Genomic DNA, 14823 nt, shown 5'->3' with positions numbered 1-14823 from the left:
TGGCCAGACTGGGCACCTTTGCCGAGACCTGCGGTGCTGAGAGGGCCTGAGACCCGGCCAAGCCACGCACGCGCAGCCGTCTGCGTGGGGAGCGGGCAGTTCCGAGGCTGTTGCCACACCTCGCCTGCCCCTTCGGGCCCGGGCTGCCAGCTCCCTCCCACACTCACCTCAGCAGAAAGTCCCTGGCTGCCCTCCAGGCTGCCCGGGCGCCGACCTCCTGAGGTGTGAGGAGGAGGAAAGGAATCCACGTTCCGCTGGACCTTCCTTCCTTCCTTCTGAGAAAGAGCCTGGCCGCCCCCGCCAGCCCCCGCCAACCCCCGCCTGCCCACTGCCCCCCCACCTGGCCCCCCACTCGTGGGGAAGGTGCTGGGCTTGCAGCCTGGAATAAAGGTGCCAGCAGGGCCGTGGGGGCTCTGGGGGTTCCAGGAAGGGTCCTTGCAGGCGTCGTCCAGCTCTCGGGGCTGCATGCCAGCCTGGCGTCCCCCGGCTCGTAGCCGCGTCGCTCGGTCCTCACACACTGTGCCGCTTCTGTGTCTCTTCTCTTCTTAGAAGCTTGTCGGTCATGTTGCGTCTCGGGCCCACCCTACCCCACAGTGACGTCACTCAGCTAACTGCACCTGCAGTGGTCCCATTGCCAAATGAGGGCACGTTCTGAGGTCACTGGTGATCATGGGTTTCAGGGGACACTCTCTGATGCACAACAGAGCCCCCATCTTTCCTGCGCCCTGCATTCGGAGCAGGCCCTCACCTCGGGCTGGGGCCCTGCCTGCTCCCTCTCCAGGGCTCGGGCAGGCCCAGGATGGGTCCCTAAGATACACCAGCACCCCCTCACTGCAGGGGGGCCTGGCCCAGCCAGTGCACAGGAGCACCTGAGTCTCCTCCAGACAGGCGGCTGCCTGTTCACAGGGTACCTGCTTGGAGCTCACCCTGCTCCCAGAGGTGCTTCCGGACGTCTTGGCTTTGGGCCTTTAAACCTGCCAATGGGCCATCACAGACCAGGTGTTCGACCCAGACAGGACCAGGGGCACCGGCTCGTGGAGCCCTGCTCCAGGCCCGATCTGGTGTCTCGTGTCCTCGGCCACGTCTCCCTGACTGACAGCCCCTCCTGGGGTGTCGATGTCCGCCTGCTCTTAGCCGGGAGGGAGCGGGGGTCCCCGGGCCTCTGGTCACCCGGCTGACTGTTTTCCAGGTTACCTAACCAAACTCCTGCAGAACCACACGGCCTACGCCTGCGACGGGGACCGCCTGGACCTGCAGTGCCCGCGGCACTCCACCATCAGCGTGCAGTCGGCGTTTTATGGGCACGACTACCGAGCGTGCAGCGCCCAGCAGCCCACCGCCCAGGGGGCGGACCACTCGGCCTGCGTGGCCCCCACCACCTTGCAGGTACTGTGCTCGCAGACACCTGAGGACGCCGGGATGGGGGTCTCTCGCTCTCTGTCTCTCTGGAGACTCACTTGTGGTGATGATGCAGTTCACGCGAAGCCACCCAGACTTTGCGGACCCAGAGCTCCCGGTCCGCGTAAATCCTCGACGGTGTGGGTGAGCCCTCAGAAGGATTCTTTACTGAAAAGTCTGAGGAGGGTTCCTCGTCCCTGGAGAGCGCCCTTGACACACTCGCGCTGCGATGGTGTCCGAAGCCCGGGCAGGCCTCTCCCGCAGGACACTCCCGCTGGGCCTCAGCCTCCAGGCCCACGTGCCCCTCAGTGCGCCAGGGACAGGGAAGTCTGTGTGCTCCAGGGGACACCAGGGGACCTCTGTGAGGCTCCCGGGGAAGGGAGATGCTGTGAGCATCTCTTGTGTTTTATGGTCGGAGGTAATCGTGTCGTTCTCGTTCGGAGCGGGGACTTTGGGCAGCCTCTGTGGGTCCGTCCTTCTCCGGGAATTTGGGGGCGGTGGGGCGGGCCGGGCTGAGCCGTCCTTTTCATGGCATTAGGGAAAGGTTTGGTGCAGGAAGAGGTCGAACTAAAACTTCAGAGGTGGTTTTAGACTTCTCATGACTTTCAACCCTCCGAGGAAGGCCTGCTGTGCGGGCCCCTGTGCCCGTGTGGCTCATTGGCCACACCGCAGGCCACCACGGCCTTGGAGGGTGCCCACGCCCCCGGAGTCCCATGGGCAGCTGGTGTGGTCAGGGTGGTAGAGTAGCTGGCGATCAGACGTCAGTTTGATGTCACCAGTGACAGGAATCGGGGCAGGGACGCCTTTTCCAGCAGGACCAAGCGGCAACGGAGTGGAGGTAGCTCCACCCCAGGCCCAGGGGGAGGGGCTCACACACCCGGTACCGTGAGGACTTCCCTGTTCCTCTCTCCCTGCACTGCTCCTATTCTGAGCACCATGGTGTGGGTGTAGCCACGTGATGGCTAAACACAACCACCGAGCCGCCAAAAGACGTGTTTGCATGACTCAGCTGGACGTGGTTTTCATGTCGCTTCCTCAGGAGAGCGGTCCCTCCCCCGAATGCCCCACCTATCTCAGTCCCCCCTTTCGGCTGGCCCCATTCCTTGCCCTGAAATCCTGCCCCAAGGCCCTGCCACCCTGGCTATCTGCAGCCGTCCCAGGTACAAACAAAGGACCGTGGCCCGTGTAACAGGGCAGGCAGCAAGCCTGGTTTGTCAAAGTAGGACCCCCAGCTCCCTGAGCTCCGAGGCACCACCCCCCGCCCCTAGCCCAAGGGCGACATGGACACTCTGAAGCAGGCCAGGTGAGCATGTGCACACACACTTGGTGTCGTTAGGAGTGTGTCTGCCGGACACACCCCCATGCTCCGCCCCTTCATCCAGAGACCCTCAACCTTGCTCCCCAAACCGCACGTGGGAGCCAAGGCATGCTGCGCCCTCAGAGGGAGCTGGCCTTGCACGGGGAGGGACCAGGCCAACATCCGTGCCGGAGCCCCGAGCTGACCCAGCCGGGACTCGGCGCCCACAGGAAGTCTCTCTGCTTCTTCCAGCTGTGACGCAGCTGGGAAAGGGCCCTGCCTTGGGCCCTGTGCTGAGTGCGGAGCTGTGTCCCGGTGGCCCTCGGCCACGATGACGTGACGTGCGCTCCCGGCTGTGGGGAGACTTGCTGGGCGTTTCTCCTGGTTCCACACACACCTGCGGGGCCGCCTCCTTCACGGAGCTGCCGTTAGAACACGGTGCTCGTGAACCTGCGCCCCATGCAGCCCAACAGCAGCAGGTGGAGAGTCAGGAATGGTCTTGGGGGGCCCTTTTGTCGTGGGCAGGGCCTGGGCCGGGAAGGGGGAGACAGGCAGCGAGAAGCTAGGCATTTCGGGGTCTGGCTCAGGGTCCAGCCAGCGGGCCCCTCACAGGAGGGAGTTGCCCGGAGAAACCGGGAGAGAGAGTCCGAAGAAAGGGCTCAGCCACGCGTTGGGCAGAGTCCCCGAGTCCCCCAGGCTCCGGGCCCTCGAGGCTGGCCGGTGGGGGATCGCTTTCTTAGCTGTTGGCCTGGGTTTGGGGTTGTGTCTCAGGCCCCTCAACATCAATCTCTCTGTCCTTGTCTCTAAGGATGAGGAACTGTGACTGGGATTCCTGGTTCCCCAGGGCTCTTGCAGGGACCGCTCCCGGGGCGGGCCTCCCAGTCCCTTCAGGTTGAGCTCTGGTCTCGCTCACCTCCCCGAGAGCCTCCAAAGTTTGGCACGTTGGCTGGGACTGCGAGCCGTGGCCCCGGGGATGCGACGGCCGTGCATGGCCGCGTCGGGCTCCCTGTCTGGTTACTGTCCCCTCTGAGCCCACCGCAGCCCAGAGGTGGGGTCCCGCAGCCACTGGTGGGCTTCACCAGCCTGTCCTTTTCTGTCCCTTTCCTTCTAGAAGGTGCTGGACGAGTGCCAGAACCAGAGGGCCTGCCACCTCCTGGTGAACAGCCGAGTTTTTGGACCTGACCTTTGTCCAGGAAGCAGTAAATACCTCCTGGTCTCCTTTAAATGCCAACCTAGTAAGTAACCGCCAAGGGGACGGTGTGTCTGGGGTGCAGGCTGCGCTGTTGTGCACACCCCTGGGGGAAACTCTCTGCCGGTCGGCGTGGGTCCAACTTTGAAACACTTGTGCACAGGAATGCGGGGCCCCACCCTCCCCGGCTGCTCAGTTTGTGTGGATTGCTGTGTGTGTGTGTGTGTTTACACACACATGCATCCATGTACATTCATACAGGTGCCTGAGTTGCACAAACCCTCTTCTATGTCAACCTCAGCCATCTGGAGGCCAATGGTACTGGGGGCAGAATTCGGGGCCACTGCCCTGGTGAGGAAGCCTTGCGGGGGAGCCAGCCCAGAGACACAGCCCCGCCCAGACCTGGGTTCCAGACTCGGGGGCCTGGCGCTTCCCCCCAACACACGCAGCAGGGCTGCTGACGGGTCTGTCCCTGGGGGGGGGGTCTGTCCCTACGGGGAGATGTGGCTACACACCTTCTCTGATTCCTGCACTTTCCCCCATTTCCTGTTGCCATTTCTGAAACACGTCAGTTCTGGGGGCAGCTCCTGGAACTGCTCTTCAGCGAGTAGGTCCCTCCTCCCGGGAGGGCCGGCCTGGGAGAGGCCCCAGGTAGCGGCGGGTCTAACCAGAATGTGAGGAGTGATTGCCCGCGGCCCTGCACTGTACTGCCGCCCACACGGTCATTTTGCTTTCTGCCTTTTGTTCTCTGCTGCTTTCCGCCTCCGGAGATCAGCGTCTCCCAGGACACAGCGGCCTGGGTGGGGGCGGGCGCTGGGCAGCTGCGTGCGGCACCGCCCCCAGCGCTCCAGTGCACGTCCGCAGAGGCAGCCCGGCCTCCTCTGGGCCAGTGTCCAGGCTCCGAGCCAGACCCGCTCCCTGCCGGGCTGGGACACCTCTGGAGGGTCCCGAGGCTCCCGTGGCTCTGTCTCCACAGTGTGCGTTCAAACACACACTCACGCGTTTGTACGGACAGATGACACACTTGGTGCACACATGTAGACACTCGCACCCATACATCCCATTGTGAGTACCACACATACACGTTTTCGAATACGCAGGGTCACAAACACTCCCCAGCAGCCTGGGACTTTGCACGCGGCCTCACCCTCTCAGGGGGTCTCATCTGCTCTGCCCCCACCTGCTGAGGAGACAAAGCGAAATCCCTTCTAACCCTTCCTTTTCTCCAGCACCTTCCTCTACAGCAAATTCTCAAAACAGATCACGCTCTAGCCACGCCCCGGCCACACCCAGTCACGCCCATGGCCACGCCCACGATAGCACTGTGCTGCCGTAGATTCCCCTTCTCTTGCTCGCTCTCCTCGCATGGTTCAAAAGGGTCCTACCAGAAGCCACCCCTGCTCCACACGTTAGGGGCCGAAGGATCTGGGGGTGGGAGTGTGACCATTGGCAGTGACACTGTCTCGCAGGTTCTGTACGTGGGAAACTATTCATGATCAATGGTGGCAGGCTCCCGCCTCCAGCGGAGACAAATAGGCCCCAGTGAAATGGCAGCGCGCAGGGCCAGTGTGTGCTGGGGGCCAGGGCCCTGCTGCAGGGGTGTGAGGTCCTTGCTGCCTGCGGTTTCGGTCTGCAAGCCCTGGCTCTGCACCTGTTGTGTGCGGGGGCGGGGCGCTGGCCCAGGTGGATATGAAGAGGGCTCCTGACTTGTAGAGGCTTCCTGAGCGGTTTCCAGGGTCCCCACAACCAGCCAGTGTTAGCCGAGATCTCCGTTAGCCAGCTCGTCCTCTTTGTTCAGGTTCCAGGCCATGCATCACCTTCCTCTAGATAGATGGTCTCCACTCCAAAACGAATCTACAGAAGACCCCTGGCCCTGCCCTCTCTCCACCGCAGCCTGCAGCCTCCTTAATTTTGTTCAAGCAGAGTCACCACCATGCGGGTTCACCTGGTTTCTCTGTTACTCCTGTATGGCTCACACACCTGTGTGCACATGCACCTGTCAGGACCCCTGCACCTGTGCACCAGCCATATTGACAGAGCAGAGTCCACCTATGGGGCTGGGGGCCGCCTGGCGCGGGGGAATGCAGGCGAGCCCATCCTCAGTGGCTACATCTTGCCATCTAGTGGGGCCCAGCATTCACAGTGGGATCATGCAGTTCTGTGCAGGATGCCCAGTAGGGCAGGGTTCTGGGGCACTCCCCTGGCGCTGTGCAGGCAGCTCAGAGGAGGGCTTTGGGGACAGCTGTCCTGGCAGGCGATGATGGAGCCAAGACCTGCAGGGCTGAGGTCGGTGTGGCGCAGAGAGATCAGCCTTCACAGAAGCCGGTGGCCAGGGAGCAGGGGCTGGAGGGAGCCAGCCGGGGCGGGACCCGGGGGCGAGCAGGCCCTGAGTGCATATCCCCAGGGACGGCGCTCAGATGCACCTGGCTCCCCATCCCACCCTGTACCAGCTGCCCCATGAGTAACAGATTAGAGGCAGAGCCAGTGGCCCAGTCCGTTCCCACTGCTGTGAGAAAACGCTGTCACTTGGGTGGCTTAGGATCAACGGTCACTTATTCTCTCAGATCTGGAGGCTAAGTTCAGGGTCAAGGTACCACAGGTCCAGTGTCTCCTGTGGACTCAGTTCCTCAGGGAGGGCTGTGGTTTTGCTCTGACACCACAGGGCGGATGCCTGTCAGGAGACCCCGCCCCAGAGATCCACCTCCTGACCCTGTCACCTTGGGCATTGAGATCTCAACATGTGAACTTCAGGGGGACACAAGCACCCCTGTGTGCCTGGACATCGTCCACCCGGGGCACTGACTGCTTCTATGAAGCTTGTCCCCACACTTTCCGGCCCCTTTTCCTTCCCATTGTCCCAGGTCCAGCCTGTGTGACACTCTGACTATCCAAAGCTCTCCGGTGCCTCCCCAGGGTGCGTGGAGGCGGCTCTTGTCCCGAGGGCCAGTGCTGGGCATCCCCCCCTGGGCTGGGACGGCCGCACCTGGAGAACTGGCAAAGGCTGCGCCCGGGGCTTGTGCGTGTGCTTGTTTTGTGGAGAGCTCTTTTACCAGCAATCCTCACCAGAACCTTCTTTCCCATGAGCGCGCCCCATGCTTCACCTCCCCCCAAATCTCACCCCTTCAGAGAACTTTGGGCGCAGCGAGGCCCTGGGTTCACAGCCCTGTCTGCTGGGTGGCAGCTGTGTGACTTGGACAGTGGAGGGAAACTTCCTTGGGCTCCACAACTCAAGTGTTAGCTGACAGTTGTGCCCCTTCTGCCTTAGGGCTGCTGTCAAGACTGAAAACATAGTGCTGGGTGGAATAGGCTTAGCACGGGGCCCGTCATGAAGTGGGCCTCAGTCATTGGTAGCTACTATTCCGACAAGCAGATTAAAGTAACTCTTGCTAAAATGTGAATGACTGAAAGGCAGCGACACACCGATGGTTGGGAGGTTGGGGAATGGTCTGCCCTGGGTGCAGGCAGGAGCAGGGTGCACTATCTGGAAAGAATTTAAAAATGCTAAAAAGTGACTGATCATCTGTCTGCGCGTTAATGTTGCCCCACACACGCGGTTGTGAATGAGGCCCGCGATAACGAACACCCCACGGCAGGTCACGCGTGCTCCTGTGCGTTATTGCATGATGGATCACGACCCTGCCCTCTGATTGGTGGAATCAGGGTGGGGGGGATTGGTTGCGGTTGTCCTTTCAGCAGAGTTGTGGCTCCGCCTCCTGCAGGCCCGGGTTACTTCCCCATCTAAACCCACGTGGCTCTCGGCGCCCCACATCTGAAGGCTGCCCGCCCCTTTCCTAATCAGGGACCACTGAGCGCTCCAACCCGTCTGTGAAACAAGTTCCAGTTCTCTAAGAAAAGCATCAAGTCTTTCGGGGTCTGGTCATTTCAGACCCCAGAAATGTCACTGTCAGGCGACAGTGAATTGCACATTCCCAAGGAACCAAGTGACTCCACGGAACATGCGGAACACGCGACAGTAACCCTGAGCCCGTAATGTGACACTCGCAGCTCCTAGGTTCCAGCAGAGGGCTGACGGTAACCTGGGGGCCAATCACAGGAGACTTCCGCGTGTGGGCGTGGCTGGCATCCAGCCACCTTTAGTGAACCGGCTTTTTAAGGCAGCACGGAGATGGTGGCTGGTCAGTGTCTTTCACAACAGGCCTTAGAAGAAATAAACTCTTGTAATTTAAAAACTTCTGAAAGAGGATGGAGGAAGAAAGGAAGAAAAAGAAAGCAAGCCAGCAGCCCTGTGAAAAAGTTTCCTGCCGCCTCCTGGCCTCGTCCTTGCCGGCTCTGCCCCGAGGCATTCTTAACATTTTTCTTAGGCAACCCAAAACGGGTTGCCTAGCGGGGCAGGCAAGCGCTCTGTTGCCCGTCCACCCGGTCTGCCCAGGCCCAGGCCCGGTGCTCCGCAGCGGGGCCGCCGTTCTGCCCTGGCCGTTGAGGTCAGCCCTCCTTTCGTGGTTGCCGGGATTGCGCGCTTCTCAAAGAAAGCACTGCAGAGCTCCTACCGGGGCGGACGTGACTCACCCAGCTCAGCCCTCCCGGGCAGGGTCAGGCTCAGCATTCTTCTTATTTAGAAAAAGAAAACAAAACTTTTCATGGCTCTAAGTTTAACCTGTTCCTTTACGATCCCAGTCCCGGGGTAAGGGGCATTCTTGGCATTGGCTCAGTGACCTCCGCTGGCTCCTGGGGTCCCGGCAAAGGCCAGTGAGGAGGGGCCCTGAGTGTGGGCAGCCTGCTTTCTGTCCCCCAACCCGATCGGTCTGAGGTTCCCCATGGTCCCGCATTAGAGAGCAAGGCCAGGCCCCAGAGCTGATGGTAACTAACCCCTGAGCCCCACAGTTACCCAGAAGTTTGGCCTCACTGCTCCCTGTTTTGGGGAGAAAGGCAAGGAAATTCACAAGTTATAGAAAGGTGAAATTGATGTATGGAGACTATTGGCTTTCATGTTTTCAGTGAGGGGCTTAAGCTTCATCAATTCCAGGACACGAAGGTCCCACTGTTGGCCTCTGGGGTGGGTGTGGGGGGGTGGCTTTCAAATTGGTTTGCTTGCAACCCAGCGTAAAGGAAACATTCTGCATTTTGGCCCAATAAAATACTCACACAACTGAAAAAAAAAACCAAAAACGATTACATTGTTAAAACAGTGCTTATCCTTACCTCCCGTGATGCATGTCAACGCCCTCTGAGCTCTTCTTTGTGGTTGGAAATCGCTGGTCCCAACACGCTGAGTTGGTTTCACGGCCAGTTCATGGGCCTTGGGCGAGACTCCTGCAGCCTTGCTCTGAGGTGTGTCAGGGCCCCCGGAGCGCCCGCAGCGGCCTGGGTGGCACTCGCCCGTCCCATCCGAGGGAAGCTGATGGTGCCCCCGATTTTGTCTCTGTTCCAGATGAGCTGAAAAACAAGACCGTGTGTGAGGACCAGGAGCTGAAGCTTCACTGCCACGAGTCCAAGTTCCTCAACATCTACTCTGCCACCTACGGCCGCAGGGCCCGGGACTGGGACGTGTGTGCCTCAGGGGCTCAGCGGCTGCCCCCCTTCGGTAGGTGTCTTCACGTAGTTGTCTGCGGGGGCCGGCTCCCCGGAAGGGACCCTCACTGTGGCCTGTACTGAGTTAAGGGAAAGCCATGGGGAAGGAGGACCCGGCTCCCCTAAGGGCTGCCTGCCGCCCCACACTCCTGCACCTGTCCCTCGTCCAGTCCATTCCACACCGAGCAGCTATTGAATGCCCGCTGAACGCAAGGCCCCGTCTGGGCACGGGGCGTACTCAGTGACCACAGAGTCCACGAGGAGCTGACCTCCCAGCAGCATTTGAGGAGGCAGTGAGAGAACAGATGTTACGTGGGCTAATGTGTCATATTTCAGGGGCACATAAGCCCTCAGGGGAATATAACATGGGGAAGGGAGTCGGGGGGACGGGCTGCAGAGCGGCGCAGGTTCACAGAGTGGTGGTGGACAAGCCGGGGAGAACCTGCAGACAGACACCTGGGGCAGGTGTCCAGGCAGAGGGCAATGCCCCGGAGGGCCCCGAGGCTGGGTTCGGTGTGGGGGAGAACTCTGTGAGTCCTCCTGCTTAGCCATCGGGAGCTTGGAGCTAAGAGGCGAAAACTCCGCCCACCACAGACGCCCCAAGCGTTGTTATTAGTTAAAGTCTCAGGAGAGACCACCCACAGGAGATGTGGACAGAGAGATTGGCCGTACAGAACCGGCTCAGGTGATGGTAGGGCTGCCGGTCCGAAATCTTCGGGGTGGGCTGGCAGGCTGGGGACCCAGGTAGGAGCTGGTGTTCAGTTTGAGCCCGAACTCGGCGGCGCAGCAGGCTGGAAGCCTCAGGCAGAATTTCCGTGTGCAGCCTGGAGAAAATCCCTTTTTTTGGAAAACCTCCGTCTTCGTAATGAAGGCCTTCAACTGATTGGCCGAGGCCCGCCATGCGACAGAGAGGAATCCGCTCCACTCAAAGTCCTACTGTTTCAATGTTTTCGTGTCTGAAAAATACCCTTGCAGCCACACTGGGGATGGTGTTTGAGCAGGCGACCGGGCGTGACAGCCTCAGTGAATCGACACACGGAGTGAACCGTCACACACCCTCCACGGCGCCGAAACAGCTGACCGCTCCCTGCCTCTCACGGAGAGAAGAGGCCCTGCGGGGAAGCAGCCCAAGGCCGGCACTTCGTCCCCCAAAGTCTCAAATGAGCTTCTTCAGTAGTAAATTGCTACAGTTTACTCATGGACCACAAGTGATATGAAACAATTTTTAAAAGAAATTCACGTGGAATTAACATCTTGGGTCTGAAAAAAAGAACACAGAATGACCTCCCCACTCAGACAGAGATGCAGGAGAGAACAGAAAAGCAGGTCAGAAGGCGCGCGTGTGTGACCCTCAGCCTGTGTTCTGGGAGGGAAGGCCTTCCGTCACGGTCACGAAGGGTCTTTTGGAGGCAGACCACACACAAAGGCAGGCCCAAGTGGGCCTGCAGCCACTCTGCTCAGATCGGGGACAGGGCTCCGTGTCCGCAGTCTCAGCGGCCAGGCGGGGCACAGAAGCTCGTGTTGGTCAGCGGCACCACCCAGGCCCCAGCAAGTGCCATGCGAGTCCTGAAGTCCCTTCTCCCTATAACACACGTGTTCAGAACGTCTGCAGTCCCCTCCCTTGTTCCCGCTGCTGCGTTAGGCTGGGGGATAATGACCTTGCCATCACGGGAGCCTCCCTGCTCCCAGGCGTGCCTTTGTCCCCAGGGTGGCCGGAGGCACATGTGCTCACGGCCCTCCTGGACATCCTGCAGGGACCCCACCCACCCACCCAATCATCTGGTCTCCCCAGCTGGATCGAGTGCCCTTGGTGATCTGACCTCTTCCTGCAAAAACGAGTTCGGTTCCTTAACATTGAAATGAGGCACCGGTTCCCAGGCCCGCTGGTGCTAACATAGGCCGGCGGCAACCAGAAAGGTGCATTTGGGCTCTTCCTCTGAGTGGAGGGATTCGGTCACCTGCTGGGGCCCGGAAGGATTGGGTTTGGAAGGAGGAGCAGCCAGCTAGAGACTGTGCTAGCAGACGCCATGGCTGACAGACTTAGCTGCTCGGCTTGTGCAGCCTGAGCCCTGGCAGAGCCTCCAGGGAAAAAACACCTGCTCTCCTCCTTCCCTCCCCACCAGGCCCCGCCCCCGCCCTTCACAGTCCAGTGCTCCTGTCTGTCAGGCTGGAGTGCGGTGAGGTTTGGGATGAGCTGTTCTCGGCGGTCCACTGCCCCAGGCCAGGCCTGGGCTGCTTGGCAGAGAGGCTCAAAGGGGGCGTGGCCGGGCTTGAGGGTGCCGTCACCTCACCCCCAGTTTACTTGACGTGGAAGCCACCCCTCTGGTCTCACCTGCAGGTGAGCGAAAGGGCCAAACGGTGCGTGTACAAAAACGCAAACTATTGGCTGCCCGTCCTGGTACGTTTTCCCGGTGTAACTGAATCCGAAACTGTTCACTCCTCGGCCCAGATGACGGTGCATGAAGACTGTGCACTGCGGCCAGCCGGCCGGCCCCACAGAGCCATCAGCTCGTTCTTCCTGTGTGAACACAGTTTAGTATCTTCCACCTCAGAAAGCATCCTCTTTGGACCCCCGTCTCCCGCCGGCTGCCCATCCTCACCTCTGCAAGTCCACTGGGCTCTGCCCCCTTGCTCCCAGCCCACTCGGGACTCGGGCCTCTCTCGCTGGGGCCACCCAGGCCACCTCCTGGCCTCTCTCGGATCTTCCCTCTCCCCGGTTTCCTCCCCTCCCTTAGTGATTGTTTCGCCTACCAGCCAGGGAGATTTTATTTACATTAAATCTGATCACGTTAACCCCTGCCTAAAGTTCTCCACTGTGCCCTCTGTAATGAAAATCAACCCACTCTCCCAGCTGTGGCCTGGCCCTCCTCCCCTTCCTCACTCCCCAGAGCAGTCCGCCCTCATGCACACCCCAGGGCCTTTGCACGAGCTCTCCCTCTGGCCTAGAATGTTCTCTCCGCACGTCTGTGCATGGCTGGCTCTGTCCCTCCGTCTCTTCACTGGGGCGCCAACCCAGATGTGGTCTCAGGGAGGTTTCCCAGGTCCCCCTGCTGGCACGGCACCTCCAGCCCATGGCCCCTCCAGCCGTCCCCTGTTTGATCGCCTTCACAACGTGGACGGTGTCACCTCTGTGCAGGTGGCTCAGCTCCCAGGCAACAGTGAGCCCTGCGGTGACGGTGTCTGTCTCTGACCTTTGACCTCCCGGCAGCTTGGGAGTGAGCGTGGGGAAGCGTGAGTGGATCGGCCCCTCCCAAGGCGCCACCTGGGCTCCGCGGCGGGTGGTTGTTGCCTGGAATGTGGGTCCGGAGTCCTTGCAGCGCCCGGCCGGTCAGGAGGTTCTGGGAATCCACTTTTGCTGTCTTTCAGTGTGAGATGTTCCCAACTTTGTAAACACGGGCAAGCCAAACCAAACACGCCTGTGGTCCACATCCGGGCCCCAGGCTGCCGTCTGCGATCTCTGCTCTGGGTTCCGTGACAGCTGCAGCTCGGCCCTGGCCAGGAGGAAGGGGAAGGGCCGTGGGGTCCTGGCCCAAAAGCATGACCTTGCAGGATTGCTCAAGGGCCTAGTGGTCAGGAGTCACCCGGGCTGCACAAAGGTCACGGGTGCTTCTCCTGTGTGGATGCTGAGGACTGGTGCAGCCCGTGGGTCTCAGAGCCCAGGTGGCTCCTGGGGGTGCAGGGGGCGGAGGCGGCTGGGCCTCAGGGCTGAGAAAGCACAGCCGAGTAGCTCCTAAACTGAGCACAAGCGGTTCCAGTCGTCCATAAAAGATGGTGATTTCCGTGACTGTTATGATGTTGGCCGGGTCGGGGTCAGCTGAAGGCAGGTGGCCCACTCGTGTGGTGGGCAGGAGGCTGCTGGCCAGGACTTGGTTCTCCCCACAGGGGTCTCCTGAGGGTCCCTCAGCACCTGGCCACTGGCTCCTCCCAAAATAAGTGATGCCAAAGAACAAGTGGAAGCCACTCACCGTCACCTCTGCCACAGTGTGCAGGTCACAGACCAGCCCCGACTCGCAGCAGGAGGAGGTGACCCCATGCGGATTCAGGAGGTAAGACCACTTGTGGCCAACTTGTTGGCTGTTGTGGGCTGGACCGTATCCCTCTGAAAGTCACGTGGCCAAATCCTCACCCCCAGGCCTCAGAAGGAGACTGTATTGGAAGAGACAAGCCTTTAAAGAGGAGGCTCAGACCGACGTCCTGTGGGCACTGACCCAGGGGAACCGAGGTCCTTGTTAGACGAGGACATGATGACAAAGCCACACACAGATGCAGACCGTGTGAGGGTACAGGCAGACCCAGGCTTGAGGCCAAGCTGCGGACCCCTTGGATTTGCCGCAGAACAGAGGGGACGTGAACGTCCATGGTGCCCAGCGGACACACTCAACAGCGGACCCCACAGCCATGACAGGACAGGGAAGACACATGAGACCCGTGATCCAGCCAGCCGGATCCTGTCTCCAAAAGGTGACCTCGTACAGTGTGCAGGTCCAGGCAAAGCTGGGCCTTGTGTCTTATTGTGAGGGGGCCGGCCCAGAGACATTTCTGGAAGAGCCAGCAAGTCAGATCCCTGAGAATCGAGGCCCCCGCTGGTGGAAGAGAAACTCAGAGGAAGGCATGAGAGTGACTGGTCACGGTCTGTCCCGAGTGGAGGCCGGTGAAGCAGCGTCCGACCCCGGAGGGCGCGAACCTTCCCGCAGACCTGGCGTGACCCCCGGAAAGGGAAGCAGGGTTTCAGAAAAGGGGCCCCTGCCCGGACGCCCATTGTGCCCCACCCTTTCCTGCTGCCGTCGTTTCCTGGCCGGACTCCTGGGGTTCTGCCGTCTCCTTAATGAGAGGATGAGAAAGCCGCCCCCTGGGCCTCCAAGGCAGAGCTAAGGCCGCCCCAAGGCCAAGTGTGGGCAGGCCTGGACTTTCCAGTCGAAGATCAAGGTGCCAGGGCCTCCCACTGCTGAAGCACAGCCAGCCTAATTATCTAAGTAAACACAGGTTCTGAGGAGCCATCAGCTTCAGTTCCTGTACTAAACGGTAGCCAAAAAACCGAAAATCAAGTGCTTGAACATCTTGTTATCACACGCGCCGGGGCGGAAGGCAGTTGGCCGGGAAGACAGAGTGTGAACGAAGTCAGGCCGGAGGGGAATGGCCGCTTTCGCGCGTGCAGGGTCCGGCAGGAGCGCTGCCCGTGTGAGCCTGGTCGGCAGGGTCACCCCACGGGTGTGAGGATTTATAGTTTTAGTTCGCACATTTCACCTAAAATGCCCTAGGGCGTGCTTGAGTGTGATGCTGTCTGTTACAGAATGACATACTTGTGATTTTGTCACAAAAACAGGGGCGTCACTTGTGCCGGACACTGTACAGAAGCCCTGCAAATGGTCAGTGACCTCGGCCTCTTCCTGGAAATGCCCTGTCACCTGGA

The 14823-nt window shown here is 60.4% G+C and overlaps 1 protein-coding gene across 7 annotated transcripts in view; it reads left to right on the top strand.

The window, feature by feature from the left end:
• Nucleotides 1-14823, top strand: part of EVA1C (eva-1 homolog C) — a 57289-nt gene that overhangs the window by 20302 nt on the left and 22164 nt on the right. For 5 of the 7 annotated variants that reach the window (XM_053657978.1, XM_053657972.1, XM_053657974.1 and 2 more), the window contains exons 2-4: nucleotides 1190-1386; nucleotides 3807-3930; nucleotides 9274-9426. In XM_053657978.1, coding sequence (XP_053513953.1) covers nucleotides 1190-1386; nucleotides 3807-3930; nucleotides 9274-9426 — 474 coding nt within the window. The remainder of the gene's footprint in view (nucleotides 1-1189; nucleotides 1387-3806; nucleotides 3931-9273; nucleotides 9427-14823) is intronic. The other 2 variants (XM_053657973.1, XM_053657977.1) reach the window with 2 other exon arrangements.

The sequence above is a fragment of the Artibeus jamaicensis genome, unplaced genomic scaffold, assembly GCF_021234435.1.
Source record: "Artibeus jamaicensis isolate MK-2021 breed Jamaican fruit bat unplaced genomic scaffold, CSHL_Jam_final scaffold_474, whole genome shotgun sequence".
NCBI classification, from domain to species: domain Eukaryota; kingdom Metazoa; phylum Chordata; class Mammalia; order Chiroptera; family Phyllostomidae; genus Artibeus; species Artibeus jamaicensis.
The sequence above is the reverse complement of the archived record's forward strand: the minus strand, read 5'-3'. Positions and strand labels throughout refer to the sequence as shown.